Below are 27,516 nucleotides of genomic sequence, written 5' to 3' on the forward strand. Positions count from 1 at the left end.
GTGATTGGTGCTGAGCGATGGGCCAATTGGAGGAGTTGTTGTTAAGAGGCCCGTGAGAACCGGTTTGGGAGGGAGGACGGTGGCAAGATGGTCCTGGAAAGCACTATGGTTTGGTGAGGAACTAATTCGGAGCCTCGTGAGGGGCGGGACTGGATCCGGGGAGCGGGTCGCGCGGAGACCGAATGGGCCTGGGGTTGGGGTGGGAGTCTGGTGGGCGAGACGCGGCCTTGGGCCGGTAGGGAAGGAGCCCCATCGACTCCCTGAGTCATCATCCCGAGGCCCGGGAGAGGACTGGCCCGGGGTAACTCATGTTAACCCTCACCCCGCGGAGAGTCATTGACCGGCCGTACCTGCTGCTGTTTTCCGTTCCAGCGTTGTCTTCTCTAAACCAGCCCAGGTCTGTCTCTAGCTCGAGTCCCGTTTCTCGGACTCGTGATAGGCTTCTGCCCTCCTCAACATAATACATGTGAGAAAGAGAGACTGTAAATTCTCTCTCCAGTCCATTCACACGTCTCTCACTCCTGTGTCATCTTCAGAGGTACTGCTTATAGAGTGCTTTCTGCGTATCAGGCATTAATTTACTTCATCTCACTTAAACCTCACCTTATGTCTGTAAATGAGGATATGCAGTCGCAGCAGTTTTAATTGATTTACCCAAAGTCACACGATGATTAGGTGGTGAAGCCAAGATTTTAAACCCAGGGCCACCTGACACAGAGGCGCGCCAGCTCTCTTCATCGGTCTCAGACTTGGGCTGAGAGTGTGTTGAGCTGGATTAGAAGCTGAGGACACAGACTTTTGCAAGGTTTCAGGAGTTTCTTCTATGTGTGGGCTTAGCTTGCCAGATAAAATATAGGATGCCTGGTTGAACATCAATTTCTTATCAGTAATACTTTTCAATATGAAAATGGATGGAAGTATGCCCCAAGTATTGTGTGGAACATACACTAAAGAGTTGCTTGATACCTGAAATTCAAATTTAACTAGGAGTTGTGTAATTTTGTTTGCTACACCTGGCAGCCTCTGGGAGAGAGCATGTTAGAGTGGACAAAGGAGGGGGTTTGGTGGTGGTGGTTTTTTGTTATAGTCCAGCTGCATGTTCTTGAGAATGTAGTCAGTCTGTCTGTAAAATGGGAGTAATAGTAACATCCACTCTCCTCCCTATAGCAGTTAGGCAAAATGTATGTGACAGTTCTCTGTAAATAGTATAGCTCTGTACCGTATTAGTTGCCATGGTACTTGAGGAGTCCTCAAGAAAGAACGTAAGAGGGCCCCTGAAAGGACTTAGACAAATATTGAGAAGAACCTTTCTACTTAGGGGGAAGGGCATAAAACTGCTGAGCGTAAATCCCAAGGTGTGCTTAGGGATTAGAAATTTGACTAATGTGACTTTATTTTAAGGTTGTTGGTTTAAGGTGGTTCCTTTTTTTTTTTAAAGGTAGATGGAACCAGGTAGAAGACCACAAATGTCACACTGGCGGTGACTGAACTCTGTCCTGTACCCATTAATAGAGGACGGTTGAAAAGTTCTGAGATGGCGGAGGCAGAGCTTTATACAAAATGGCATTTAATATTAAGAGCCCTGACTGGTGTGGCTCAGTGGATTGAGTGCTGGCCTGCAAACGAAGCGGTTGCTGGTTTGATTCCCAGTCAGGGCACATGTCTGGGTGGCGGGTCAGGTCCCCAGTAGGGGGTATGCGAGAAGCAACCATACATTGATGTTTCTCTCCCTCTCTTTGTCCCTCCCTTCCCCTCTGTCTAAAAATAAATAAATAAAATCTTTAAAAAAATAATGATCTACCTTGGTATAGGAGAAAATATCTGGCCCAGGGAGACATATTGGTGACCTATTGTAATAGTTCAGGCACAGAATAATGATGAGAGCCACTGCTTTTTCTCTGTGCGGCCTCATGCTTTGTTTCCCTTAGATTCTCTGGAGGAGTTTATTAAAAATGACCACTGTTTGACTCTGTTTTCAATCTGCTGAGTCAGACTCCCAGCCAGGGAAGTCCACACATGTGTAGTCTTTTTAATGAAGACTTTTATGGAATAACTGAATAATATCATAAGCCCTTATTTTGATAAGGATTTTTGTTGGGAAAAATTATATCGTCGAGCAAAAATAGTCACAAGAAATACATGTTACTCCACTCGTATAAAGTTCAGTATTAGGAAAACTAAGCAATGTGGCTTTTGGGGATGCATGCATAGGTGATGGGGTATCTGTTTTTAACATCACCACCACTGCCCTCCCCCTCCCTGGGGTTCTGATGCACAATAGAGCGTGATGACTACTACCATGTTCGCCACAGTCTTTCAGGCCTCCTTTTCTCACTTTGACACCCTTCTTCCAGTCCTCACCTATTTGTTGGTCTCGTTCACCATCCTTATACGGTGGAACCTCGGTTCTTAGACTTAATTCATTCCAGAAGGCTGTTCGAGAAGCGATTTGTTCGAAAACCAAATATCCTTTGTTGCCTGAGAGATGTGTGACTGATCATTCAGGTATCGGCATGAACGTTGTCAGGTTGAGAATTGAAGTTTGACAGCTAAGACCTTTATCTGTAAATAACTTGGTTGAAAACTGAATTGTTCAAGATGGGAGACATTTGAGAACCGAGGTTCTACTGTGCTTAAGTAGCTGTTCTGTCTGGATGATTCTCAGAGACTCCACTGTTGTTTTTTTTTTAGGTTTGGACTCATCACTGTATTTTAAGCTAGAGAGATAGTTACTTCCCTGCTGGGGGGATAACAAGAAGCAGTGTATTGGAGGGAAAAAGAATAACAATGTGTGGTCAGTAGAGTCAGCCCTGACCACCTTTACATAGATTGAGTTTCCATTATAAGAACTAGCTTGTGTTTCATGCTTACTGTTAGGCACTGCGCTAGGACTCTGTGCATTTACTTCTCATAGCAGTCCTGTAGGACTGGTACAATAAAACTCATTTTATAGATGAAATAAGTGGACCTTAGAGACATTAAATGACTTCCTCAGAATCAGAATTAACAAGTAGCAGAATGGGGATTTGAACCTATGCCTGAAGAACACTGCCCTTCACTCTCTGTTCCACTTACCTTCCTGTAGCTACTTAATTACCTCTCAGTAATTTTTGGTTTGTGTTTATTACCACACAAAGGATATTGAAGGAGGCAAAGGATACTAAATTGCCTCCCTAGCCCATATTTTGCTTGCAAATAGAAATGAGGCGTCTTATCTAATCCCTTAGCTTTCTTAGCACAGATAGAATCATCGATTTAGAGTTCTAAAGGACCTTGATTATCAAGAATTGATTGTGTTCATGGGCTGTATAAATGCTTCCCTTACCTGCCTTCTTTTGGTCTCTGGAAAGATGGAGCTTGTAGTTCACGTGATCTGGATTCTTGTAGATTATGAAAAGTTGCAGGGACAGAAGAGGTGAGACCCCAAAACCATGAAACTTATTTTTGCAGTTGAGTCCAGCTATTACGCATTTAACCAGATGACTGCATTGTACTTTCTTGCACTCAGGGCCGCCAGCTGGATTATTTTATAAGTATTTTTAAGTTGCCTTCTTCATTTTGTATTTTTGGAATACTCCCATTTTAACAGCAGACTTAGAGTGTTCATCCCTGGCAGTAACACTTAATAACACTTAAATGCACCGTATAAAAAGGTGGTTGAGGCACATCAGTAGGTTGCCGCCTTCGGTGCTTATCAGAATCACTTTTGGAGATTTAAAATTTTTTCCTTCTTTTGGTCATTTTGAGTTAGTAAGTCTGGGTTAAGGCTCAGTCATCTGTATATTTAAAAGACAAAGCCGCAGGTGACTCTGAGTTTCACAAAGACTGAGAGGAACAGTTATCCCCCTTGGTGCCGCTCATGGGAAAGGTATCTGAGGAGGCGGAGCTCCCTGGAACTGGAGAGGTGCCTGAGAGCCTGCGCAATGTGTCTTTTCTCTCCTTCCCTCCTGATCTGACAGCGTGGACAACAGCGAGTATATGCGGAATGGGGACTTCTTACCCACCCGGCTGCAGGCCCAACAAGACGCTGTCAACATAGTATGCCACTCCAAGACCCGCAGCAACCCTGAGAACAACGTGGGCCTCATCACACTGGCCAAGTACGTGGGACAGGGGACAAGGGGGGTTGGCGGGTGGGTGGGGATTTCCCACATGTCACCCTCTGTGGCGTCCAGGTTGCTACCTTTTCTTTTATAGGTTTCATGAGGCTGCTTTAGCCCATCACCTATTTAGACTGCCTTCTTCTCTGGTTAGCATAAATATAAGTAGTAACTTGTTTTTAATATTAACCTAAAAAGATTTTATTTATTTATTTTTAGAGAGGGGGAAGGGAGGGAGAAAGAGAGGGAGAGAAGCATCAATTGGTTGCATCTGGTATGTGTCGTGACTGACTCCAAGGCCTGTACCCTGACTGGGATCAAACTGATGACCTTTCACTTTTCAGGACAACGCTCAATCCACTGAGCCACACCAGTCAGGGCGATATTGACTTGGATTTAATACAGTTTTGAAGCTCAATTTCCTGGGGTAAAATTTCAGAGTATATTTTAAAGTCAGTGAAAAGTGATTTGGGGTCAGAGCCCCAGGGCATATTTCACACATCCTGTTGCCCCCAAAATGATTTGCTGCAGGAATTGAGTCCTCACATGAGTGACCACCCACCCCAGTGTACGTGTGGTTGTGGGAAAACGAGTCTGGAAGCGGCGGTGGTGGGAGGGAGACACAGGAGCACCCGCTGTGGTGGAGGGCTCTCCGCCTGCCAGCGGTACCCTGAGAGGAGCAGGGGAAACACTGGGAGGAGAAGGGCAAGTTTTTACAAAATCAGCCACTAATTTTCTGTGCCTCACATCTAAGCACTAGGTATTTTTCTGGTTTTATTGAGATATAATTAATATATAATATTATGTAAGTTTAAGGTATACTACATAATAATTTCATAAATGTGTATACAGTTGACCCTTGAACAATATGGTTTTGAACAGGTCCACTTATATGCAGATTTTTAAAAATAAATGTACAGTTGGCTCTTTGTGTTCCAGGTTTTGTATCTACTGACTCAGCCAGTTGTGGATCGAAACCAGTATTTTTGATCGCAGTTTGAAATCTTGGATGTGGAGGGCCAACTGTATACATTTTCCATGCCATTTTACATAAGGGACTTGAGCATCTGCAGATCTTAGTATCTATCTCTGGGGTGTCCTGGACCAATCCCTAGTGGATACCAAGGGATTAGTTAAGTTTTGGGAGAGTCAAAGGTTATGCATGGATTTTTGACGGCGCCCCTAATGCCACCTTTGTTGAAGGGTCAGCTGTATTGTGAAATGACTACTACAGTAAGTTTAGGTAACATCCACATGTCAGCAGATTATAGTTGTTATTCCTCATGATGAGAACTTTTAGATGTTTGATTGAGAAAAAATAGAGATTGCAGTTAGTTTCCAGTTCTCTAAAGAAAGGACGAGTCAGAGGTAGTTTAGACACTCTGTCTTGACCTGAAATTGTGGAAATGCTTTCCCCACGTTCTAGTGACTGTGAAGTGCTGACCACGCTCACCCCTGACACTGGCCGCATCCTCTCCAAGCTACACACTGTCCAACCCAAGGGCAAGATCACCTTCTGCACTGGCATCCGCGTGGCCCACGTGAGTCCTCCTGGAGCCCTTTCATTGTTTCTTCTTGCTCTGAGGTTCTGCCTCCACGTTTTTCATTCTCCCTGTAATCTTGAGCCAGAACCAGAGCAGGGGAAGAGAGATGACCCGGAGAAAGGAGTAGAAAGGATGTGACGGGGTGGATCACAAGAAGGGAAGGGTTAAGGAAAGGGCTTCGGCCTTGTGTGCGCATGATGATAGCCTTGAGGTAAGCGGAAACCGTAAGAAAAAATGAACAGCAGAGTGGCAGAGGAAAGAGCCCAGTGGTTCCTCTGGCTGACTCTGAGAAATTCCTTTCTTCACAAGTTGGCTCTGAAGCACCGACAGGGCAAGAATCACAAGATGCGCATCATTGCCTTTGTGGGGAGCCCTGTGGAGGACAATGAGAAGGACGTGAGTCCAAGGGACAGTTGGGGAAACTGGGTGGGACACATTTGGGAATAGGGTCTGCCAGCCCTTAGGAGAGCCTGGCAGAGGTTCATGCACTTGGGGCGGGGGGTATGCAGAATTTCGTGTTTCCATGGGGGACTGTGGGGCAGTCATCTGATTTCTGTATGTTTTTGTGAGGTGTGTCACTTCCCCTCATGGTATGGAACAGATTTCTTCATTTCTCTCCCCTTCTTCCCAGCTGGTGAAATTGGCAAAACGCCTCAAGAAGGAGAAAGTAAATGTTGACATTATCAATTTTGGGGAAGAGGTGAGTAAGGACTGTTTGGGGGGCCTTAACTTGATTTGGTTGTAAACTGAAAATGGTGCTTACCCAGAGGAGCGCTTGCACTGTGGGAGAGTCGCTACAGACTAGGACTGAAAGCGGAGCGTGAGGAGCGAGTGGGGCAGGGAGGAAAGTCTCTTGTGTTCTTCCCTCCCCCAGGAAGTGAACACAGAAAAGCTGACAGCGTTCGTGAACACGCTGAATGGCAAAGATGGAACCGGCTCTCATCTGGTGACAGTGCCTCCTGGGCCCAGCCTGGCTGATGCCCTCATCAGTTCTCCGATTCTAGCTGGTGAAGGTGGCGCCATGCTGGGTCTTGGTGCCAGTGACTTTGAATTTGGAGTAGATCCCAGTGCTGATCCTGAGCTGGCCCTGGTGAGCAAATGTTGACCTCAGGTAGAGCCCAAGGGTCCTCCTGTGTCCTCTACTGACACATCCATGTGCCACATAGCTTCTTTAGAGCTAGGCAGCTCTAAACATCCTCACTCATATACCCAGGGCTCACCAGCTCCCCCCCCCACACACACACACTCCACCTTTTGTCCCTCTGCTACAAATTCTACCTGATCTCTAGGGGCATCACAATCAGACTCTTGTTTGCTTTTCCTGATTAAACCCCAGGCTTCTCCCCCAAGTCCTTTTTTTCCTGTATCACCTCTCCAGCTTTTCCATGTGCATAAACCAGTAACTGCCCCTGTGCTTCACCCCCCAGCTGATTTTCCCACGAGTGAGGGAGGGTGGGAGAACATCTGACCTTGCCCTGCCCTTCTCCAGGCCCTTCGTGTTTCCATGGAAGAGCAGCGGCAGCGGCAGGAGGAGGAGGCACGGCGGGCAGCTGCAGCCTCAGCTGCCGAGGCCGGCATTGCTACGACTGGGACTGAAGGTGAAAGAGGTGGAATCTGAAGTCCCGGGACTGCAGCATTCTCCGTGGAAGCTGGTGTAGACACGGGAGTGGAGGCCTGGCAGCGTGGGAATATGCGGGCTGAGGAAATGCTTTGGGCGTGGGTCCATGTGGAATGTGGCACCAGTTCGACCCTGCCGCTCTCCTCCCTTTCCAGACTCAGACGATGCCCTGCTGAAGATGACCATCAGCCAGCAGGAGTTTAGCCGCACTGGGCTCCCTGACCTAAGCAGTATGACTGAGGAAGAGCAGATTGCTTACGCCATGCAGATGTCCCTGCAAGGCGCAGGTGAGCCAGGGGCTGGGTGCTATTTTTTAGGCAGAGAGCTTGGGGTGGGGAAATGGAACTGAACAGACTGACCTCTTTTCTTTTCCTTAGAGTTTGGCCAGGCAGAATCAGCTGACATCGATGCCGGTTCAGCCATGGACACATCTGAGCCCGCCAAGGTGAGGGCCAGTGGTGACTTCCTGCCCCATTGGGCCTCAGACCCCCTTGTGTTCAGATCCTCAGCTCTCTAGGCCTGAGACTGTCCTCTCGGGGCTTTATGGACGAGCTCTGAGAAACAGAAGGAAGCACATACATGGATTCGTAACCCTGCTCGGTAGACTGCCAGTGGTGGGGTTGGAGAAGTGTCCTAGTATTCTGTTGTTTTCCGTCCCTGCTGCTGGCAGCAGTCTGGACAGTTCTTTAGGCTGTCATCTTCCCAGGAGATTGAAAAGAGGGTCTAGGAAAAAGAAGGCGAGTGGATGTCCAGCAGCAGGAAGTCTGAACATGGTGGCATCTGGTTTTGCCCTTTGAACTCAGGAAGCAAAGCTCTCAGGCGTCTCCTCTTGTCAGTAATAACTGCGTTCGTACCGTGTATAGGCACTGGGTAGTTCCTGAATCATCCTTCCTGCCCTCGGTCTGAGGAGTCCACACCCCCAATCTGGTGGAGAGGGGCTCAGGCAGCAGTGTGCTCCCCGCCCCCCGTTCGAAGCTGACACTGCCCTTTTTCAGGAGGAGGATGATTATGATGTGATGCAGGACCCCGAGTTCCTTCAGAGTGTCCTGGAGAACCTTCCAGGTGTGGATCCCAACAATGAGGCCATTCGAAATGCCATGGGCTCCCTGGCCTCACAGGCCACCAAGGACGGCAAGAAGGAAAAGAAGGAGGAGGACAAGAAATGAGACTGGAGGGGAAGGGTAGTGGAGCCTACTCAGGGGCTATAGAGGGTGGGGTGGGATATAGGGCTAGATACGTTATCTGTAACCATTACAACCCAAATAAAACTTGGTGACTTTTTTTTTTTTTCTTCAAATAGTGGTAGTTTTGAGTGTGAGAGGAGCATGTGGCACGCAGGAGAGCATTCCCTGTTGAATTCTCCGTGCCTTCAAAACCTGGTCTCCAAATCTTGGTCTCCTTACATTTCTCCTGCCGTGGGGCTATTTTGCTTTCATTACGGGTAGCTTTGCTGAGAGTCACTCAGGGCCTAATAATAGCAACAGTACTGGCCTTTGGGGACCCAGAGTCTGGGGCAGGGTGGGTATGTAAATGAGTGATCACACACATCTGCCATGTACCCAAGGGGGCATGAGCCAGGCTCCCTGGAAACAGCGAGGAGAAGGGGCCAAACCCTCACAGCCTCTGGGGAGGCTCCTGGAGGCAACATAGGAGCCCTCTAATGGTAAGTTGTTCATCAGCCCAGAAGGAAGAGATGGGGATGTTTCCAGTCTGGGAGCAGGATGCTATGGGGGTGCTCTGGAGGGACTGACTAGCTCAGGAGACAGATGGAAAGTAGGCAGCAGTCGACACTGAAGATCAGGGGTCCTTGAGGCCTGACTTGGACAGAGAGGGGTCTGTGAAACCTTGGAGCACCAAATTAGAGGAAAGATTGTAGGAAATGGGACAATGCAAAATTCACATAATGCCTCCCCTTTATTATATTGAAGAGGTAAATAATATTTGGCACATAAAATACTTAACCTATGTATAAGCTGTGAAGCATAAAAACAAAAACATCTGAAGTCACTCAAATTTAAGGGCTAGGATATTTCCTGGCCACATATCTAATGCCTTGAACCCACCTCTCCATAGCCTCCTCAAAGATAGCCGTTACCCTGAGTATTTTCCTTTAACAGTTTTCTCATAAACATAGCTTCCTGACCAGGACATGTTTAGTTTTCTTTGTTTTTGAGCTTTATAAAAAATTCTTTTAATACTGTGACACTTTCTGGGCTTGGTTTTTGTGGGGGTTTTTTTGAATTTTATTTAGTTATTTTTCGAGTACAGTTTTTTTGTCTATTTCTCCCATCCCAGCACCCCCCCCCCCCCCCCATGCTCCCCACCTCCCTCCCATTTCCTCCCCCCCTAGTCCTCATCCCTGTGTCTTTCATACTTGTTCCTCAAAATCCCTCCCCTTTTTCCCCCTTAAATTCCCTACCCTCTCCCCTCTGGTCACTGCCCACTTGTTCTCTATTTCAGTGTCTTTGTTTTTATTCTGCTTGCTTGTTTGTTTTGTTGTTTAGCTTCCTGTTAAAGGTGAGATCATATGGTATTTGTCTTTCAACACCTGGCCTATTTCACTCAGCATAATGCTTTCTGGTTCCATCCATGTTGTTGCAAAGGGTAGTAGCTCCTTCTTTCTCTCTGCTGCATAGAATTCCATTGTGTATATGTACCACAATTTTTTGATCCATTCATTTACTGATGGGCATCTTGGCTATTGTAAATTGTGCTGCTATGAACATTGTGGTGCATGGGTTCTTTGAAGGACTTGTACTTTTTTACAGACATTTTGTTTCTGGGGTTCATCAAAGTTGTTGCATGTAGCTACTCACTTTTCATGGTTGCATAGTGTCACATTCTGTGAATAGACTCCAATCTTTATTTCCCTATTGGCGGACGTTTGCATTGCTGCCAATTACTTTTCTGTTATCAACAGGGTTACAGTGGAGTTTTCCATACATCTCTCCTGATGTGCCTGTGCAAGAGTTTCTTTAGGGTACTCTACAGGGTGAGGTCGAGTTGTTTCTCAAAGTGGTTGTGTAGATCTGCGCTCCTGCAATATAAGAATTCCTATTGACCACGTCCTTTCCAGACCTGGGAATTAATTGCCTTAGTTTGTGCCAATCTAATGAGGGTGCAATAGTAACTCATTGTGGTTTTAATTGTAGTTTCCTGCTCACCAATGATATTGATCACCTTTTCATATATTTCTAAATAAGTCTTTGTATTTCCATTTTTGTGAAATGTCTCTGCATATCTTCTGTCCATTTTTTATTGGTTGTCTTTATATTGATGTTCTGTAGGGGCTTTAGTCTTGATACTAAATCATTATTGGTTAATATATATACTGTCACCATGTTCCTTCTATTTATGATTTGTTTTTTCACTTTTTTTAAAAGGTGTATTTTAGTGAACAAAATTCTTAATGTCAAATTTCTTAGTCTTTTCTTTCAAGGTTAGTGATTCTTGTGTCCAGAAAACTTCCAGAGGACAGAAAGATACTCTGTTTTCTTTTTAAAGTTTTATGTTTTGCATTTCTGTAATGCAAAAACTCAGGTTTCTTCTTCCTGAGTAGGGGAACCCAGTTCTTCCCTCTCGTGTTTCTCTCGAGCGAGTCTCCTTCACTACTCACATATACACTTCACTCCTAACGTGTCTGACCACCAGACGTGTGGAGTTTCTCCCACACCAGCAAGTACTTCTAGGACACCAGCTGGGTGTCTAAGAATTTATTTCAGTTCTGACACTGTTTACCTCAAGATAGCATCAGATTCCACGGATTAAAGGCTCGGTCCCGTGAAACAACCCATCTCTCCAGATGCCACTCGACAGACAGCCCAGGTTGTCACTTGTGCTTCTGACCAAATGGCTGTAGATGGCAGGTTCCCATGACCTCTTCCCCCTTGGGTTTGGTTACTTTGCTAGATCAGCTCACAAAACAGGGAAGCGCTTAATGTTTACTTTATCAAAGGACATAGTGAGTGATACTGAGCGAATACTCGGATGGGAGAGACATGTGAGGCTGGGTAGAAGGAGCGTGGAGGTTCCATGCCTTCTCTGGGCACGCCACTCCCAGAGTCCACCAACCTAGATGCTCTCTGAAGCCCTTACTGTTGGGGTTCAATGGAGGTCTTGTCACGTAGGCATGACAAGTCCATTAACCATTTCCAGTCCCTCTCCCCTCTCTGGAGAAGGGGAGTGAGGGGAGCTCGAAATTCCAAGCTTCTGAGTCATGGCTGGTCTTTCTGGTGACCAGCCCCCATCCAGGAACCTGCCCAGAGTCTCCACATTAGGACAAAAGATGCTCCTAGCGCTCTTACTGCGTAGGAAATGACAAGGTTTTGGGAGCTCTGTGCTGGGAACCAGGGGCAGAGACCAATATACATACGTATGTTTTCTATTACCTCACACTTTCACTTAGAAATTTCTGGTAAATCCAGAATTGATTTTTGTCTACACCGAGATAGAGATCTAATTTCAATTTCAATTTTTTTTTTATTTTTCAAAGATTTTATTTTTGGAGGGAAGAGGGAGAGAAATATCGATGTCTGAGAGAACTAAGTGAGGACCTGGCCCACACCCCAGGCATGTGCCCTGACCGAGAATCGAACCAGTGACCCTCTGGCTCGCAGGTCAGCACTAATCCACTGAGCCACACCAGCCAGGGCTAATTTCAATTTTTAAAAAATATTTCATTTTACACAGGAAGGGAGGGAGAAAGAGAGGGAGAGAAACATTGATGTGTGAGAGAGAATGTCGGTGGTTTGCCTCCCTCACACTTCCAGGTGGGGACCTGGCCCACACCCCAGGCATGTGCCCATATTGAAAACAGAACCGCTGACCCCCAGTTTGCAGGCCAGTGCTCAATCCGTTGAGCCACACCAGCCAGGGCTCCCTTTTTTAATATGGAAAACCATTTGTTGCAGCACTGTTTATTGAGAAACCCCTCCTTTCCCCAGAGATCTGAGCTATTCTGCCTGGGCCAGTGTTCTATGAATTTCATTTTCAGTATCCCAAAGGCAGACCTTAAAGCCTGGGTATAAATAAGTTCCACAGAATGAAGCTAGAAACCCTATTTTGTGTCTAAACCTTGCGAGAGACTAATCAAGTATTACTTGCAAGAAATGGCCTTTCATCTAGGGCATGGGTGTCAAACTCATTTTCACCAGGGGCTACATCAGCCTCACAGTTGCCTTCAAAAGGCCGAATGTAATTTTAGGACTGTATAAATGTAACTACTCCTTAACTAGGGGCAAGGAGCTCTACATTCGGTCCTCTGAAGGCAACCGTGAGGCTGATGTGGCCCCTGGGGAGAATGAGTTTGACACCCCTTATCTAGGGTTTGGGGATTTTATAGGTTTTGGTTATAAAGGTAGTAACCTGGGCCTGGGTGTGGTTCCCCAGGCAAAACTGTGTTTTGGCAGAGCCCGCCCATCAAGTAATGAATGGACTTGTGTCCCAGAGACTCGTGTCTCTTCTGGTCCTCAGCATGCCAACCCAGTGACTGCAGTGTTCCGGAGGGTGGTCAGGCAATGCCGCGGCCTCTTCCACTTTAGAGATCATCATCACACTCCACTCTTTCACACTCGCAGCTGCCCCTGGGTCACATCCATCGGAACAGATGCTCCCTGCTGCAGTCAGCAGACCCCGACCTCTCAGCTCTCCCACTCTGATGTACCCTGCACACTTCGCAGCAGTGCTCTGCAGAAATGCGTGCACAGTCAGCGCCACGTAACGATGCTTCTGTCAATGACAGACCACACACACAGTGGCGGTCCTGTAGGATTGTAACAGCTGAGAAATTCCAAATGCCTAGTGATGTCCTAGCCTCTACGACGTCGTAATGTAGTCATTTTTTTTTTTTTACGAAAAATAGTGACTTTTATTGAAGAAGATACATTGTACACAGAACAATGAAGCTCCAGTCTCCTTCAAAGTAGGCACCTTGGGCCCTCACACAGTTCTCCCAATCCCCATCAGCTGCCCTGTTGTATTTTCCTGAATCTGATTGACAAGCTGAAATCTTCCTTTTTAAAAAAAAAATATTTTATTGATTATGCCATTACAGTTGTTCTATTTCCCCCTTCATTCCCCTCCACCCTGCACACCTCATCCCCCACCACCCCCCCTTTAATTTATGACCATGTGTCTCAAGTTCTTTAGATTCTATATTTCCCATACTATTCTTGCCCTTCCCCCTATCTATTTTCTACCTACCATCTATGCTACTTATTTTCTGTACCTTCTTCCCCCTTCTCCTTCTCCCACTCCCCTGTTGCTAACCCTCCATGTGATCTTCATTTCTATGGTTCTGCTCCTGATCTAGCTGTCCTCTTAGTTTGCTTTTGTTTTAGGTGTGGTTGTTACTAACTGTGAGTTTGCTGTCCTTTCACTGTTCATCTTTTATATCTTCTTTTTCTTAGGTAAGTCCCTTTAACATTTCATATAATAAGGGCTTGGTGATGATGAACTCCTTGAATTTGATCTTATCTGAGAAGCACTTTATCTGCCCTTCCATTCTAAATGAAAGCCTTGCTGGATAGAGCAATCTTGGATGTAGGGCTTTGGATTTCATGACTTGGAATACCTCTTTCCAGCCCCTTCTTGCCTGTAAGTTCTCTTTTGAGAAATCTGCTGACAGTCTGATGGGAACTTCTTTGTAGGTGACTGTCCCCTTATCTCTTGCTGCTTCTAAGATTCTCTCCTTCATTTTAATCTTGGCTAATATAATGATAATGTGCCTTGGTGTGTTCCTTCTTAGGTCCAACTTCTTTGAGACTCTCTGAGCTTCCTGGATTTCCTGGAAGTCTATTTCCTTTGCCAGATTGAGGAAATTCTCCTTTATTATTTGTTCAAATAAGTTTTCCACTCATGGCTGTTCCTCTTCCCCTTCTGGTACCACTATAATTTGGATGTTGGAACGTTTAAAGATGTCCTGGAGGTTCCTAAGTCTCTCCTCATTTTTTTGAAGTCTTGTTTCTTCATCCTTTTCTGTTTGGTCATTTTTTCCTTCCTTCTGGTCCAATCCCTTGATTTGAGTTCCAGTTTCCTTTCCATTACTATTGGTTTCCTGTGCATTACCATTCATTTCAATTAGTTTAGCTTTCATATGTTTCTCTAATTTGTGACTAAAATCAACCAGTTCTGTGAGCATCCTGATCACCAGTGTTTTGAACTGTGCATCTGAAAGTTTTGCTATTTCTTGGTCGCTTAGAGTTATGGGCTCTGGGGCTCTGAGTTGTTCTTGAGCCATAATGTTTTCCTCTGTTGGAGCCTGTTTTGTATGAGGAGAGGTGCCTTAGATGTTCACCAGGGCGGGGCCACCCAGGTAGCTGGTTTGTGATGCTGTATGTCGGGGTGGGGTCAGAGAGGGAGCAATGGTGGTCCTCACCACTCGCCCGTGCTTGCTTATCCAAGCGCAAATGTGCAACCCCACTGCCCTGCGCGATCTGTCTCAACGCTTGCCTCTTCACTGGTTTATCTGTGTGCAAATGCGCGACTGACTGCAGACGGCCAGCCATGCCTCTTCCCTGTGTCCGCCTGTAGCTAGCCTGCACCTGGGATCTGCGCCCTTGGCTGCCTGTGCACCGCTGGGGTCGGGGGATCTTTTTTGTCCAACCCGCTCCACTGCTGGCTTCACCCCCTCACCAGTTTAGCTGAGCAGTTCGTTATTTTCGGACTCCGTATTGTTCAATTTTCTGTGTGGTTTGATTATGTTTATTGTTGTTAAAACTTTATTATTTTTAGATTTGGTTGTGCGAGGATGCAAAGTATTCCCACCTATGCCTCCATCTTGGTGGAAGTCTCACAAGCCAAGAACTCTTAACTGGAAGAAATTGTATTGCCGTGTAACATCCGAACCCAAATACACCGAGGCCACCTACCAAGGTGATGTCTAGTGTAACCTGTGCTAAATTAGGGCACAATCTGTTGAATAGTTTTAGCTTCCTGTGAGCTTTTGTCAGCCACTTCTTTAATCACTTCCCACCTCTTGTCCCCATCTGTTGCTATCTGACCTTGTTTGTGGGCTTCTCCTTACAGTGTCAGTGGCTGGCATTTTTCAGTGTAGTTTGATATTTTGTAATTGAAAGCTCATTTTAAAAGCAGGAAGAGACAAAAAATATATTAAAGCAAGGAAGAGTGCTACTGAAAAAAAAGAATTGCCTACTCTTTAAACTTTTTTTAAGAATTATTTTTTTTAATTTAATTTATTTTTAGAGAGGGGAAGGGAGGGAGAAAGAGAGGGAAAGAAACATCAATATGTGGTTGCCTCTCACATGCTCCCTGTGGGGGACCTGGCCCAAAACCCAGGTGTGTGCACCAACTGGGAGTGGAACCTGCGACCCTTTGGTTTGCAGGCCGGCACTCAATCTACTCAGCCATACCAGCCAGGGTGGCACTTTTGAGTTTTATGGGAAGAATATATAACTACTTTTGTAATAAAAACACTCAAATATTGTCTTTAAAAATTAAGTAAAATACCCTCTCTTTTTTTTTAGCCAGTCCCCTTTCTCTTTCCTTTCCACACACCTCAGCCACTCCAAGAGCAGTCTGCTCTCCCTGTTCTGCCGACTCCCCTTCTGCTCACCCCTCAACCCACGGCCATCACTCTTCCTCCAGCCCTTGCGTTCATGAAGAAACCACTCTGGCAAGCTCGCCAGAACATCTTGCTCCTCTCTAAATCTAAACCTCCTTTCTAAATTTAACCCTCATCTTGCTTGCCCTCTCCGAAGCATCTGACACTGTCACGCATTTTCTCCTGGCAACTCGTTTCTTCTGGCTTCTGGGATGGCACTCTCTCCACTCCGTTCACCCCATCTTTTTGACCCCTCTATCTCAGCTTTTTCTTTTCAGGTTTCTCTCTCTCTGCTCTGTCCTTAGAATGAGGATCCCAAGGTTTCCATCCCGGGTTTTCTCTAATAACTTCTCACTCTATATTTTCCCACTATCAACATCCTCAATATGTCATTCTCCAACATATGTCACATGTTAATGCTGCTACCTCTGTGTCTATAGCTTCGACCTGCAGATCAAAACCTCTTCCAGAGTTTTAAACCCATAGAGCCCCCTGGACACAGGAATCCTCACTTGGGTGTCCCACAGCACCGAACCCGTCTCATCTTCTTATCCCCACTCCTGTCCTTTCTGGCTTTTTTTCTTAGTGGGATGAATCACTTTTTATTTTTCTTGCCCCTTTTATCCTTTTAAATAACAAAACATTTTTTATCCTCACCCAACATTATTTCTTCATTGCTTTTAGAGAGAGGAAGGGAGAGAGAAACATTGATACGAGAGAGAAGCATCGACCAGTTGCCTCCTGTAGGTGCCTGGACTGGGGATCGAACTTGCAACCCATCTATGTGCCCTGACTGGGAACCAGGCCTGCAACCTTCTGGTTACGGGATGACACTCCAACCAAGTGAGCCACACTGACAAGGGCAACCCCTTTAATCCTTAAAATACCCCAAATTCATCCTTTCCCATCATCCTACTTGTATATATTAGAGTGAAAGAAAACATGGATTATCTACCAAAGCAAGAAAAAAGACTGGCCAGAGGCTTGCAATCAGCAACAATAGATCCAAAAAACACATTGGAATTGTGTAATACCCAAAATCTTGAGGAAAAATAAGTGTCAGTCTGGAATTCTATTATGTGCTTCTATTTTCTTAGGTTTACTCTTTTTTTTTTTTTTTTTAGGTTTACTCTTTTCTATTTTATTTTTTTTACTACAAAACCATTATTAATATTTTATTTATTTTTACTCTTTTTAAAAAACTTCTTAAATTGAACAACTTGTTCTTGACTTTTTAGTCTTTATTATTTCCTTGTTTGTCAATTTTCACATTGTTTTTTAAAGTAATTTTCTTTAGATTTATTTTAAAAGAATTTGTTTTATTCTCACTCACATAAGAACTCCAGGTTTCAGGGGAGAAAAGACTCGGCTGTAGTCTCCAAGAAGTCCTGGTTCCAACAACTGAATTCCAAGGTCACCCTGGGCGTGACCCTCCCAGTCAGGCAGAGGGAGAAGAGCGAGGGTGGATCTGTACACGGGCTGTGGTAGGGCAAAGGCCTCTTCAGCCCCATCCTACCTGTGAGGACTCAGTAGTGTGGCCAGAGATAACGGCAGGAAAAGCTGCTGAGTGCAAGCCGGGCCAGTGTCTTCTCAATGTTTCCAGTCAGTCTAGCCCACCTCCCAGTTCATGGAACGGCACTGACAGCTTGGATGCTGCATTTCTGACCTAGGTTTCTCCTTTACTGTAAAAGGATACAACAGCCAGGTGGAATAGATGCACAGGGCAAGGCACGGGGAAAGGGGTGCTGATCTCCCACACCCTCTTCAGGTGCACCGTCCTCTCAGCAGCATCTCCGCAGGTTCACCCGGGCTTCATTTTCTATTCCAGTGTCATATTTTGACCAATGCTTGTGAGATATTCCATGGATCTTACTGAGAATCAAATGGAGTTAAAATATGTGTAAAATACAAGGTCATTATTGCATTAGTAAGGATAGACAAATATGACAAATTTGAGTAATATGACAAATGAATTCAGACTATAATAATAAAACAACAGAATGAGGTATTGTTTGATGTATTGGTGGAATCAATGGTTTGTGCACCTCAGAGCTATGAGGGAAAAGTAATTTCCTGTTCTGAGTGAACAGAGTTAATGCAAAATAAATTATTGTAATTGAAAACGCATTAGATGAAAACACACACAAAGATGTGTTTTCCTAATAGATTCTATTAAGACACCTAAACAACAACTGGGGATTCAGTCAAATGTGACTTCCAGTTCATTTTTTAAAAATATTTTATTTATTCGAGATCTTCTGACAGAGACTTCCGCCAAGATGGAGGCGTAGGTGGAAACACCTTGCATCCGCACACAACCAAATCTAAGAACAATAAATTTTTAACAACAATAAACATAACCAAACCACACAGAAAATCGACAACATGGAGTCCGAAATCAACGAAATGCTCAGCTAAACTGGTAAGAGGGGTGAAGCCAGCAGCAGAGTGGGTTGACCAAAAAGATCCCCCACCAGGTGGTGCGCAAGCAGCTGAAGGCGCAGATCACAGGTGTGGGCTAACTACGGGCGGACACAGGGAAGAGGCGTGGCTGGCTGTCTGCGGTAGGTTGCACATTTGCATGCAGATAAACCAGTGAAGAGGTGAGCACTGAGACTGCATGGTGCAGGGCAGCAGGCTCGCACAATTCCGCTTGGATAAACAGGCGGGGGCGAGCGGTGGGACGGACTGGGCAAGTGGAGAGGACCGCCATTGCTCCCTCTCTGACCCCGCCCCCACATACACTCACAAAACAGCGACCCGGGTGGCCCCGCCCTGGTAAACACCTAAGGCTCCGCTCCTCATACTTAACGGTGTGAACAGACCAAAAATGGCTCAAGAACAACTCAGAGCCCCAGAGCTGATAAATCTAAGCGATGAAGAAAGAGCAAAACTTTCAGATGCACAGTTCAAAACACTGGTGATCAGGATGCTCACAGAACTGGTTGATTTTAGTCACAAATTAGAGAAACATATGAAAGCTAAACTAATTGAAATGAATGGTAATGCACAGGAAACCAATAGTAATGGAAAGGAGACTGGGACTCAAATCAAGGGAGTAGACCAGAAGGAAGGAAAAAATGACCAAACAGAAAAATATGAAGAAACAAGACTTCAAAAAAATGAGGAGAGGCTTAGGAACCTCCAGGACATCTTTAAATGTTCCAACATTCGAATTATAGGGGTACCAGAAGGGGAAGAGGAACAGTCATGAGTGGAAACCTTATTTGAACAAATAATAAAGGAGAACTTCCCCATTCTGGCAAAGGAAATAGACTTCCAGAAAATCCAGAAAGCTCAGAGAGTCCCAAAGAAGTTGAACCCAAGAAGGAACACACCAAGGCACATCATCATTACATTAGCTAAGATCAAAATGAAGGAGAGAATCCTAGAAGCAGCAAGAGATAAGGGGACTGTCACCTACAAAGGAGTTCCCATCAGACTGTCAGCAGATTTCTCCAAAGAGACCTTACAGGCAAGAAGGGGCTGGAAAGAGGTATTCCAAGTCATGAAAACCAAAGACCTACAACCAAGATTGCTCTATTCAGCAAAACTTTCATTTAGAATGGAAGGGCAGATAAAGTGCTTCTCAGATAAGATCAAATTCAAGGAGTTCATCATCACCAAGCCCTTATTATATGAAATGTTAAAGGGACTTATCTAAGAAAAAGAAGATACAAAAGATGAACAGTGAAAGGACAGCAAACTCAGTTATTAAGAACCACACCTAAAACAAAAGCAAACTAAGAGGACAGCTAGATCAGGAGTGAACCATAGAAATGAAGATCACATGGAGGATTAGCAACAGGGGAGTGGGAGAAGGAGAAGGGGGGAGAAGGTACAGAAAATAAGTAGCATAGACAGTAGATAGAAAATAGATAGTGGGGAGGGCAAGAATAGTATGGGAAATATAGAATCTAAAGAACTTGAGACACGTGTTCATGAACTAAAGGGGGGAATGGTGGGGGAAGGGTGTGCAGGGTGGAGGGGAACGGGGGGGGGAATAGAACAAATGTAATGGCATAATCAACAAAAAAATGTTAAAAGAAAAAAGATCTTCTGACAAAGCCAGAAGACATTCTAGATCTGGGCTTACAAAAACTGTAGTCACTACACACATGTAGCCAATTACATTTATATTAGTCAAAGTTCAATACATTAAATATTGAGTTAGTCACACTATTTACATTTCACAAGTTTGATATCCACAAGTAGGTGGTGCTACCATGTTGGAAAACATAGATATCGAACATCCCCCTTACCAGGGAGGGTTTTATTAGAGAGAGATGCCTTAGACCTTCAATACAGATCCATCAAAGATGGCTAGTTCATTCATTTTTGAAGTAAACACAGAAGGAATAACCCCCCCCAAATATATATATTTTTAATTTATTTATTTTTAGAGAGGGGGAAGGGAGGGAGAAAGAGAGGGAGAGAAACATTAATGTGTGGTTGCCTCTCACATGCCTTCCATCAGGGACCTGTCCAACAACCCAGGCATATGCCCTGATTGGGAATTGAACCAGTGACCCTTTGCTTCGCAGGCCAGTGCTCAGACTACTGAGACTCACCAGCCAGGGCATTTCTGCTTCTAAGAGACAAAGTGGTTCAGTATATCTTGGTCAGGGTAATTAATCTGCATTCTTAATCATCTTCTTAGGTAAAACTGACATAAAATATTTTAATGATTACACTTTATTTTCATATTATTTGAGAGAAGAACTATTTATACATCTGAGACCTTTATGAAATGCTATAATAAATAATAATTAATAAATAGAAAAATAGTGAATTTGGGGGAAAAACAACAAAATAGTTCATCAGAAACAAAATAAATATCTCTGAGCTACTATTTTTGGAAAATGTTACTTAGAAATTTTATTATAAATTTTGGTAATAAAACGAATAAAATCATAGTTCACATTGTGTTTCAAAGAAATAGAGGTTGCCCTGGCTGGTTAGAGCATCATCCCATTGACTGAAAGATCACAGGTTTGATTCCTGGTCAGGGCAGATAGCCAGGTTGCAGGTTCAATCCCTTGCTGGGTGGGGTGTGCATAAAAAGACAACCAGTCAATGTTTCTCGTTCACTTTGATGTTTCTCTCTTTTCATCCACCCATTCATTCCTGTGTGTGTCACTTGTGGAAAAACATTACCTGATACTTAAGACAGTAATAGGACCCCAGGTTCTTATCTGTTGTGGTTCATAGTTCTAGTTGTCTCATAAACATTTCATGGAGGCCCACGCTGATGTTTTCATAGATGTGTAAATGTGACTTAGAACAGATGTGCATCTCAAAGTTGTGCAAGGAAACATGTCTGAGGAAGCATTTCTCTCACACCAGAAGTTCAGTGGACTGTCCTAAATATGGGTAGAGAGAAGGTATCATAAATATTTTAAAAATATATAGTCTGAATAATTGACAGGGTTTTCTGTCTTGAAGAAAAAGTTGAAATCTAGAATATCATTTGTATCGTACATAAAAGTTGTTCTACTAAATAATACAGGGTTTCAACAGAAAATGCCATGATGCACCATGCCCTGGTTGAGTTGTGCATACAGAAATTCTCTGGGAATCATGAAATGTAATTTGAGTTACATGAGTGACACTTTTCCTAATGATCTTTATTTTATTTTTTTTATTTTCTAAGCCCCTCCTTTTTTAAAAAAGATTTTGTTTAATTATTTTTTGAGAGAGGGGAAGGGAGGGAGAAAGTGAGGGAGAGAAACATCAATGCGTGGTTGTCTTTTGCATGCCTTTCACTGGGGACCTGGCCCACAACCCAGGCATTGAACTGGTGATCCTTTAGTTCACAGGCTGGTGCTCAATCCACTGAGCCACACCAACCAGGGCTGATCCTTATTTCTTCCCATAGTTCCATGCTTCTATCTGGGATAATTTTCCTTCAGGCTGAAAAACTTTTCTTTGCCTGAAAATGTCATCATTTTGCCTTTATTTGAAGGAATTTTTATGGGGTGTAGAATTCTCCATTGGCAGTTACAGATGTCAGTTCATTATCTTTTGGTTTCAAGACATTATAAACCTACAGTAATCAAGACAGTGTGGTATTGGCACAGGATAGACAAGTAGATGAATGGAACAGAAGAGAGTACAGAAGTATACCCACAAATATTCTTTAAATGGGCTTTATTATTACTTTTTAACTCTTCACCTGAGGATATGTTTATTGATTTTCGAGAGAGAGGAAGAAAGACAGAGAGAGAGGAAGAGAGAGAGAGAGAGAAACATTGATCCTTTGCCTTTTTGTACATCCCCTGACTGGGAATGGAACCTAGAGCCTGGGTATGTGCCCTGACCTGGAATTGAACCCGTGATCTGTGGTCTATGGGGATGATGCTACAACCAACTGAACCACACCCTCCAGGCTACTTCTTAATTTTTTAGTTTTAGCCACTACACATGCTTTTTACAATATAAGATTAGGATTTAGCTCTTTGAACACTCATTCCTTCTTCTGAGAGAAGACTATACTTTTTGGATAAATTAGCATTTATTGTGTTTATAATTATAACTATGTAAATTTTGTTTGCAATGAAGACACATGAGTATTATGATTAAATTCACCTGTAATGCACATTTTTGTTCTTCCTGGCATTTATAGTTGCCTTGAGTTTGTTTTGTTTTCATTCCCTCTGTCTGAAGTGCAAACCTCCTCTTAAACTGTTCAAACACAGTAGATAGCCTGTTGACTTCATGTGATGGCCTTCTGCTCCAATCTGTACCAGTTGCACTTGGCCTGCGGCAAAATTGTCCTGGCTCTTTCCTATGCCTTCATGCAGAGAGTCTCTTTGTTTCTCCTCTATGTGGATCTGTTGTTTCCTAGATACCGTGTTTGGATGTTTTTTGGTTTTACTCTTTGTTTTAGTAGACTTCGTTATCCAGTAGCTTCCTGAGAGAGAGCACAGAAGGTAAATTTCCTGTGTTTGCACGCTTAAAAACATCTTGGCAGAGCATTAGAATCATAAATTTAAAATAATATTTAAAAATATTTTATTTATTTATTTTTAGAGAGGGGGAAGGTAAGTAGAAAGAGTGGGAGAGAAACATCAATGTGTGGTTGCCTCTCATGTGTCCCCTACTGGGGACCTGGCCTGCAACCCAGGCATGTGCCCTGACCAGGAATCGAACCAGCGACCCTTTGGTTCACAGGCTGGCACTCAATCCACTGCACCACACCAGCCAGATTTCATAAGGTGGTTTTGAGAAATAAAGGTAGTAGTGCAAGTGTAACAGGATGTTGGAAGAGATTTTTCCTCTTGTCTTGTAGTTTTAGCTGATACCTCAAGGAGAGAAGAGTAGGTAGGTAAAGAAAGAAAGACTCTTGTAAAGAAAGACTCTACTGGAAAGATAAAAGAGCACAAATCTCCAGTAATGAAGGTTCTTATCGTCGTTGTCAGCCCATATCAGTTAATACATTTGATAAGGGAGTGAAGAGTTATGGAGAAGAGTTGTTGGTTTCTTCTGAGGGCTTTGTTATTCCCCTGCCTCTTTCTTAGGTGAGTGGGGGCTACAGAACACACAAGGAGATGGGAGGTGCCTGCAAGAAACAGCTGGTGTCTCTGGATGTTTGATGGGTGGATGTTTCTTGAGCAGCGACATTATTGTCCCAGTACTGCCAAAGAGCACAAGGAAAGCCCTGGAAGAGTTCGGGAAGGACTTGAGTTTACAGGAGTTCGGGATATGTGCGTGAACCCAGGGGAAATTATCTACTGATGGTTTGGTGAATGGGCCAGGTTGCAGGTTGTCTGGAGTGAGCACCTGGAGTGGCAGTGTAAGTGGGTCTTCTGCAGTCCGGGCATCTGGCACGGTGATCATGCAGGAGTTTCATATGGACCAAGAGGACACCATATGTGTACCTGGGCTTGAACCATCTGAATAGGACCCTGCTCAGGAGGGGCCGCTCCAGGGTGAGAAGACCCTATGGGTGAGATGCTGTGGGCAAGAGGTCAGCTAGAGTGAGCACTGTGAACACTGAGGACCGTGCAGTGGGGGAGGGGGGAGTCTCCTCAAATATACCCCACCACTGAAACTTAGGCACCCGTCATACAGAGGGCTCTAACCACCCTAGTCATATAAAACTGTACCTTTTTTATTGTCTTTTTTTTTAAGGATTTTATTTATTTATTTTTAGAGGGAGGGTAAGGAAGGGAGATAGAGAGGGAGAGAAATATTAATGTGAGAGAGAAATATCAATTGGCTGCCTTCTCATATGTGCATTGATTGGTGACCAAATCTGGGCCGAGATTTGAACTGGCGACCTTTTGCTTTGTGGGATGATGCCCGACCAGTTGAGCCACGTGGGTCCGGGCCCCTTCTCTTCTTCCCCGCCATTCCAACCCTGGAGACTCAGAGCAGGAGGTGGGGGAGGTGAAAGAAGAGCAAAGAAACAGGCTGCCCTCTTCACCACTGCACATCCCTGTGCTGCAGGTCCAGCCTCAGCTGGGGGAGGGGTGACGTGAACTGAATATAAGGTGGAAGTTTTTTAAATGGATTGTTCAAAATTTTCAGTCCATGAAAATGACTTGAAAGCCATGAGAACCGTGGCTCCAGGCTCTACTTGAGAACCGTGCTCCAGGGACGGGGAAGGCTGACGAGAGAGTTGGAGGTAGTGGTCGTTGCTGTGGTGTGGGGCAGCTTGCTTCCTTGTATCCTGTTGAATTCATATACTTCAGTAAGCCACTTGTATCTTAAATTGCTGAGCATTCATTCAACAAGTACCTGCTATGAAGTGCCTATTCTGTGCCAGATTCAGTGTGAGTTTTAGGGGGTAAAAATGACGAGCCCTGCTCCCATAGATGATCAAGTGAGGGAGACATGCCAAGGTGGGAACCTCATTTGGCTACTAATGGTGGAAACCAGAAATAACAGTGACTTACACTAGAGAGCAGTTTTATGTGAGTCCATATGTAGGTGGCTCACGGCAGTTGCATCACTACCAGGGCCCAGGCTCTTTCCCTATCACCATCCTTGGCCTGTGGTTTTCATTCCCAAGCTTTACTCATGGGCCAAGGCGACTGATGGAGCTCCAGCAATCATATTTCTGCATTCCAGCCAGAAATCAGGAGGAAAGGAGAAAATACAGAAAAGTATTGACTATGAGCTTTTTGACCCTTCTTATTAACTTTTTTGGATACCTCGTCCAACAACTTTGCTTTACATCTCATTGGCTGGAATTTTGCCACCTGGCTACTCTTGGCTGCAAGGGAACTTGGGAAATAAAAGAGTGATTTCAATAAGGAAGAAGAAAGTAGATTGTAGATAGGTAATTACCACAAGGTGGCAGTGCATCCCTTCAGCTACCCAATGTCTCTCTACCAGGCCCTCCTGTGGCTATCTGTGGTCCAGCAACCTAGAAAGCACAGCCCAGTCGTCAGCCCCCACCATACATGACAGGCATTGCTGGGAGAGCAACGTGAACCACAACAAAACTCTTATTTGGGAAAGAACAGCATAGGAAACACCAGCAGTCACTAGTCGCCAGTCTAAAGCCATTGAGTGTTGTCTATGTCCTTGTACCTTGAATCTGGATGTTTCGGTGGCTGGTTGACTAACAGTGCCTAGTGGAAATGATACCCTGTAACCTCCGAGGTTAGGTCCTGAAAGGCAACGCAACTTCTGCCTTGTTTGCTGGAGCGCTGGTGCTGGGGCCCTCTAAGTTAACACTCCAACGCTCTGAGGCCCCCATCTCATGAGGAAGCCTAAATCGTCCCCCACAGAGAGGCACTGAGAAGCCCTGAGAATACGTGAGGAGAGCGACATGCCCAGTCAGCCCCTTGATGCTCCAGCTCCAGCTTTGTGACTACAGCCACGGGAGCCACAGCATCCAGCCAAGAAGCTGTGTGGAATAATAAATTGTTATTTGAAGCCACTAAATTTTGGGGTGATGTGTTACACAGCAACAGATAAACAGAACAACATGGTGTACCAAGTCTGGAGGGCAAGAACCACCTTCTATGACAGAGGAGTAAGTCCCTTGGCTGGTTGATCTGACTTCCCCGGCTCTGCTCCCTGGGAAAATCTCCACTGTTCTCCACAGCCCCTTGGTCTGCCCTCAGGGAGGTGGTTCTTTGTCCATCACATGGCCCTTCTGAAGAGGCTACTGTGGTTGATACTCTCCTTGAAGGCTTCCCAGTTTTGGCTTTTTTACCTCTAGAGGGAGCCACGTCTAAAGGATCCTGGATGCTTTATTTCTCTATAGCCAAAGGCTGTTGCGGACCAGGTGTGGATTTTGTTTGTTCTTGTTAACAGTTTCCTGAAATAATTAGTGGGCTTCCAGTCAATTATTTATTCTTTAAAAATTAAAAAAAATATTGATGGGAGAGAGAGAAGGACAGGGGAGAGAGAGAGAGAGAGAGAGATCACTTTGTTGTTCCACTTGTTTAGGTTCTTTGGTTGATTCTTATATGTACCCTGACTGGGATGAAACCCACAACTGTGGCTTCTCACCATGATGCTCTAGCCAACCGAGCTACCTGGCCAGGGCTTCCAGTCTATTTCTTTTAGGGGAGAACACAAATGCAGTCCCCCACTAACACAAATTATGCAGTTGAGTTTCCCACATTTGGGGAAATTGCAGGGGTCAGCACACCGGCAGTGCAATGGATAAGCCTCACCCTGGGAAAGCCACCTTGGTGATCATGGCAGCTCCCCTGTCAGGTAAGTATTCCAGTCAATTCTTAAGCATGAATACTGTGACCAAAGATCTTCCGTACTGTATTAATCCTAAAAACTCTCATATTTTTCATGTCGGTTTCTGTGCTCTCTCACCATTCCCCTAACTCTTCAAGACTTGGAGGGGATGATAACACTATTAATCTGATTTTTGTTGGGAGTCTTGCACCTTTGTTAGGCACAGAACTCTTAACAGAAGGTGCTTGAAAAAAAGTTTGGGGCCACATTGTTATTTCTTGGTGGGGGTTGACTAGTTAGCAGCTACCATTCAGATTGAACTGCTTTTATTTGAGGGGTGAGAAGTAATTGGCTTTGTCAGTCTAGCAGTTTCATACACTGAGGCTCTGGGTCAACTTTTATATTTACTCATTTTGCGTGTGTGTGGCAGGGGATGAGGTGAGAGTTGGGGTGCCTAAGTTGGAGTGCTTTCCTTAGTAGAGTGTTATTTCTATTTTTAAAAAAATGCTTACAGACTGGTTCAAGCCTGATTTCATATGTTTTATGTAGAACTTTGTTAAAGTCAGCAGGAAGGAGCCAGCACACAAAACCTTTCTGAATGGCTTTCTGCAAAGAGCAACTATTTGACCGAGTGGTTTGCAAATCCACACTAAGGGTTGCCTTTCTGTCCTGCAGTAAAGTGGACCCTCCCCAAACAATGTCCCACACACTTCCCCTAAGTCAATACAACATTTTAGATACCACTACCAATTATATGTCAGTTTGGAATTGCATTTATGTTTGTAACAGAGACTGGAAATAGCAGACTGCCACACAAGGTGGTAGTTCATTTTTCTCTCAAGCTGATAAAGTCTGGACATAGCCCAGGGCTGACATAGTGTCCCCAGTGAGTCATCAGATTCCCAGGCTCCTTGTAATTCCCTACCATCCTTAGCCTGTAGCTCCATCCTCTGGGTGCCTCCAAATCACAAGATCCTTCAATCATCACGTCTGTGCTCTGGACAGGAAACAAAGAGGGGAGAAGGGGAAACAATGGAAAGA

The 27,516-nt window shown here is 44.6% G+C and overlaps 1 protein-coding gene and 1 non-coding gene across 6 annotated transcripts; one reads left to right on the forward strand and one right to left on the reverse strand.

Moving 5' to 3' along the window:
* Nucleotides 1-21: 21 nt before the first annotated feature.
* PSMD4 (proteasome 26S subunit ubiquitin receptor, non-ATPase 4) lies at nt 22-8,544 on the forward strand. 5 transcript variants are annotated; one of them, XM_037126243.2, is made up of 10 exons: nt 22-113; nt 3,960-4,100; nt 5,527-5,641; nt 5,954-6,040; nt 6,276-6,344; nt 6,519-6,734; nt 7,134-7,251; nt 7,418-7,549; nt 7,640-7,707; nt 8,258-8,544. In XM_037126243.2, the coding sequence occupies exons 1-10, from the start codon at nt 88-90 to the stop codon at nt 8,426-8,428; spliced, it is 1,143 nt and encodes a 380-aa protein (XP_036982138.1). In that variant the 5' UTR covers nt 22-87; the 3' UTR covers nt 8,429-8,544. The 5 variants fall into 5 exon arrangements, with proteins under 5 accessions (XP_036982138.1, XP_036982145.1, XP_053526307.1 ...); XM_037126250.2 differs by having other exon boundaries at nt 7,134-7,242; XM_053670332.1 differs by lacking the exons at nt 22-113; nt 8,258-8,544 and adding exons at nt 241-397; nt 8,126-8,251.
* Nucleotides 8,545-26,346: 17,802 nt separating this feature from the next.
* On the reverse strand, nt 26,347-26,510 carry LOC119035411 (U1 spliceosomal RNA). The gene has a single exon (XR_005079792.2). It is a non-coding gene; the product is annotated as a U1 spliceosomal RNA (small nuclear RNA).
* Between the last annotated feature and the right edge of the window lie 1,006 nt (nt 26,511-27,516).

This window comes from Artibeus jamaicensis, unplaced genomic scaffold (assembly GCF_021234435.1).
Source record: "Artibeus jamaicensis isolate MK-2021 breed Jamaican fruit bat unplaced genomic scaffold, CSHL_Jam_final contig_1715, whole genome shotgun sequence".
NCBI classification, from domain to species: Eukaryota; Metazoa; Chordata; class Mammalia; order Chiroptera; family Phyllostomidae; genus Artibeus; species Artibeus jamaicensis.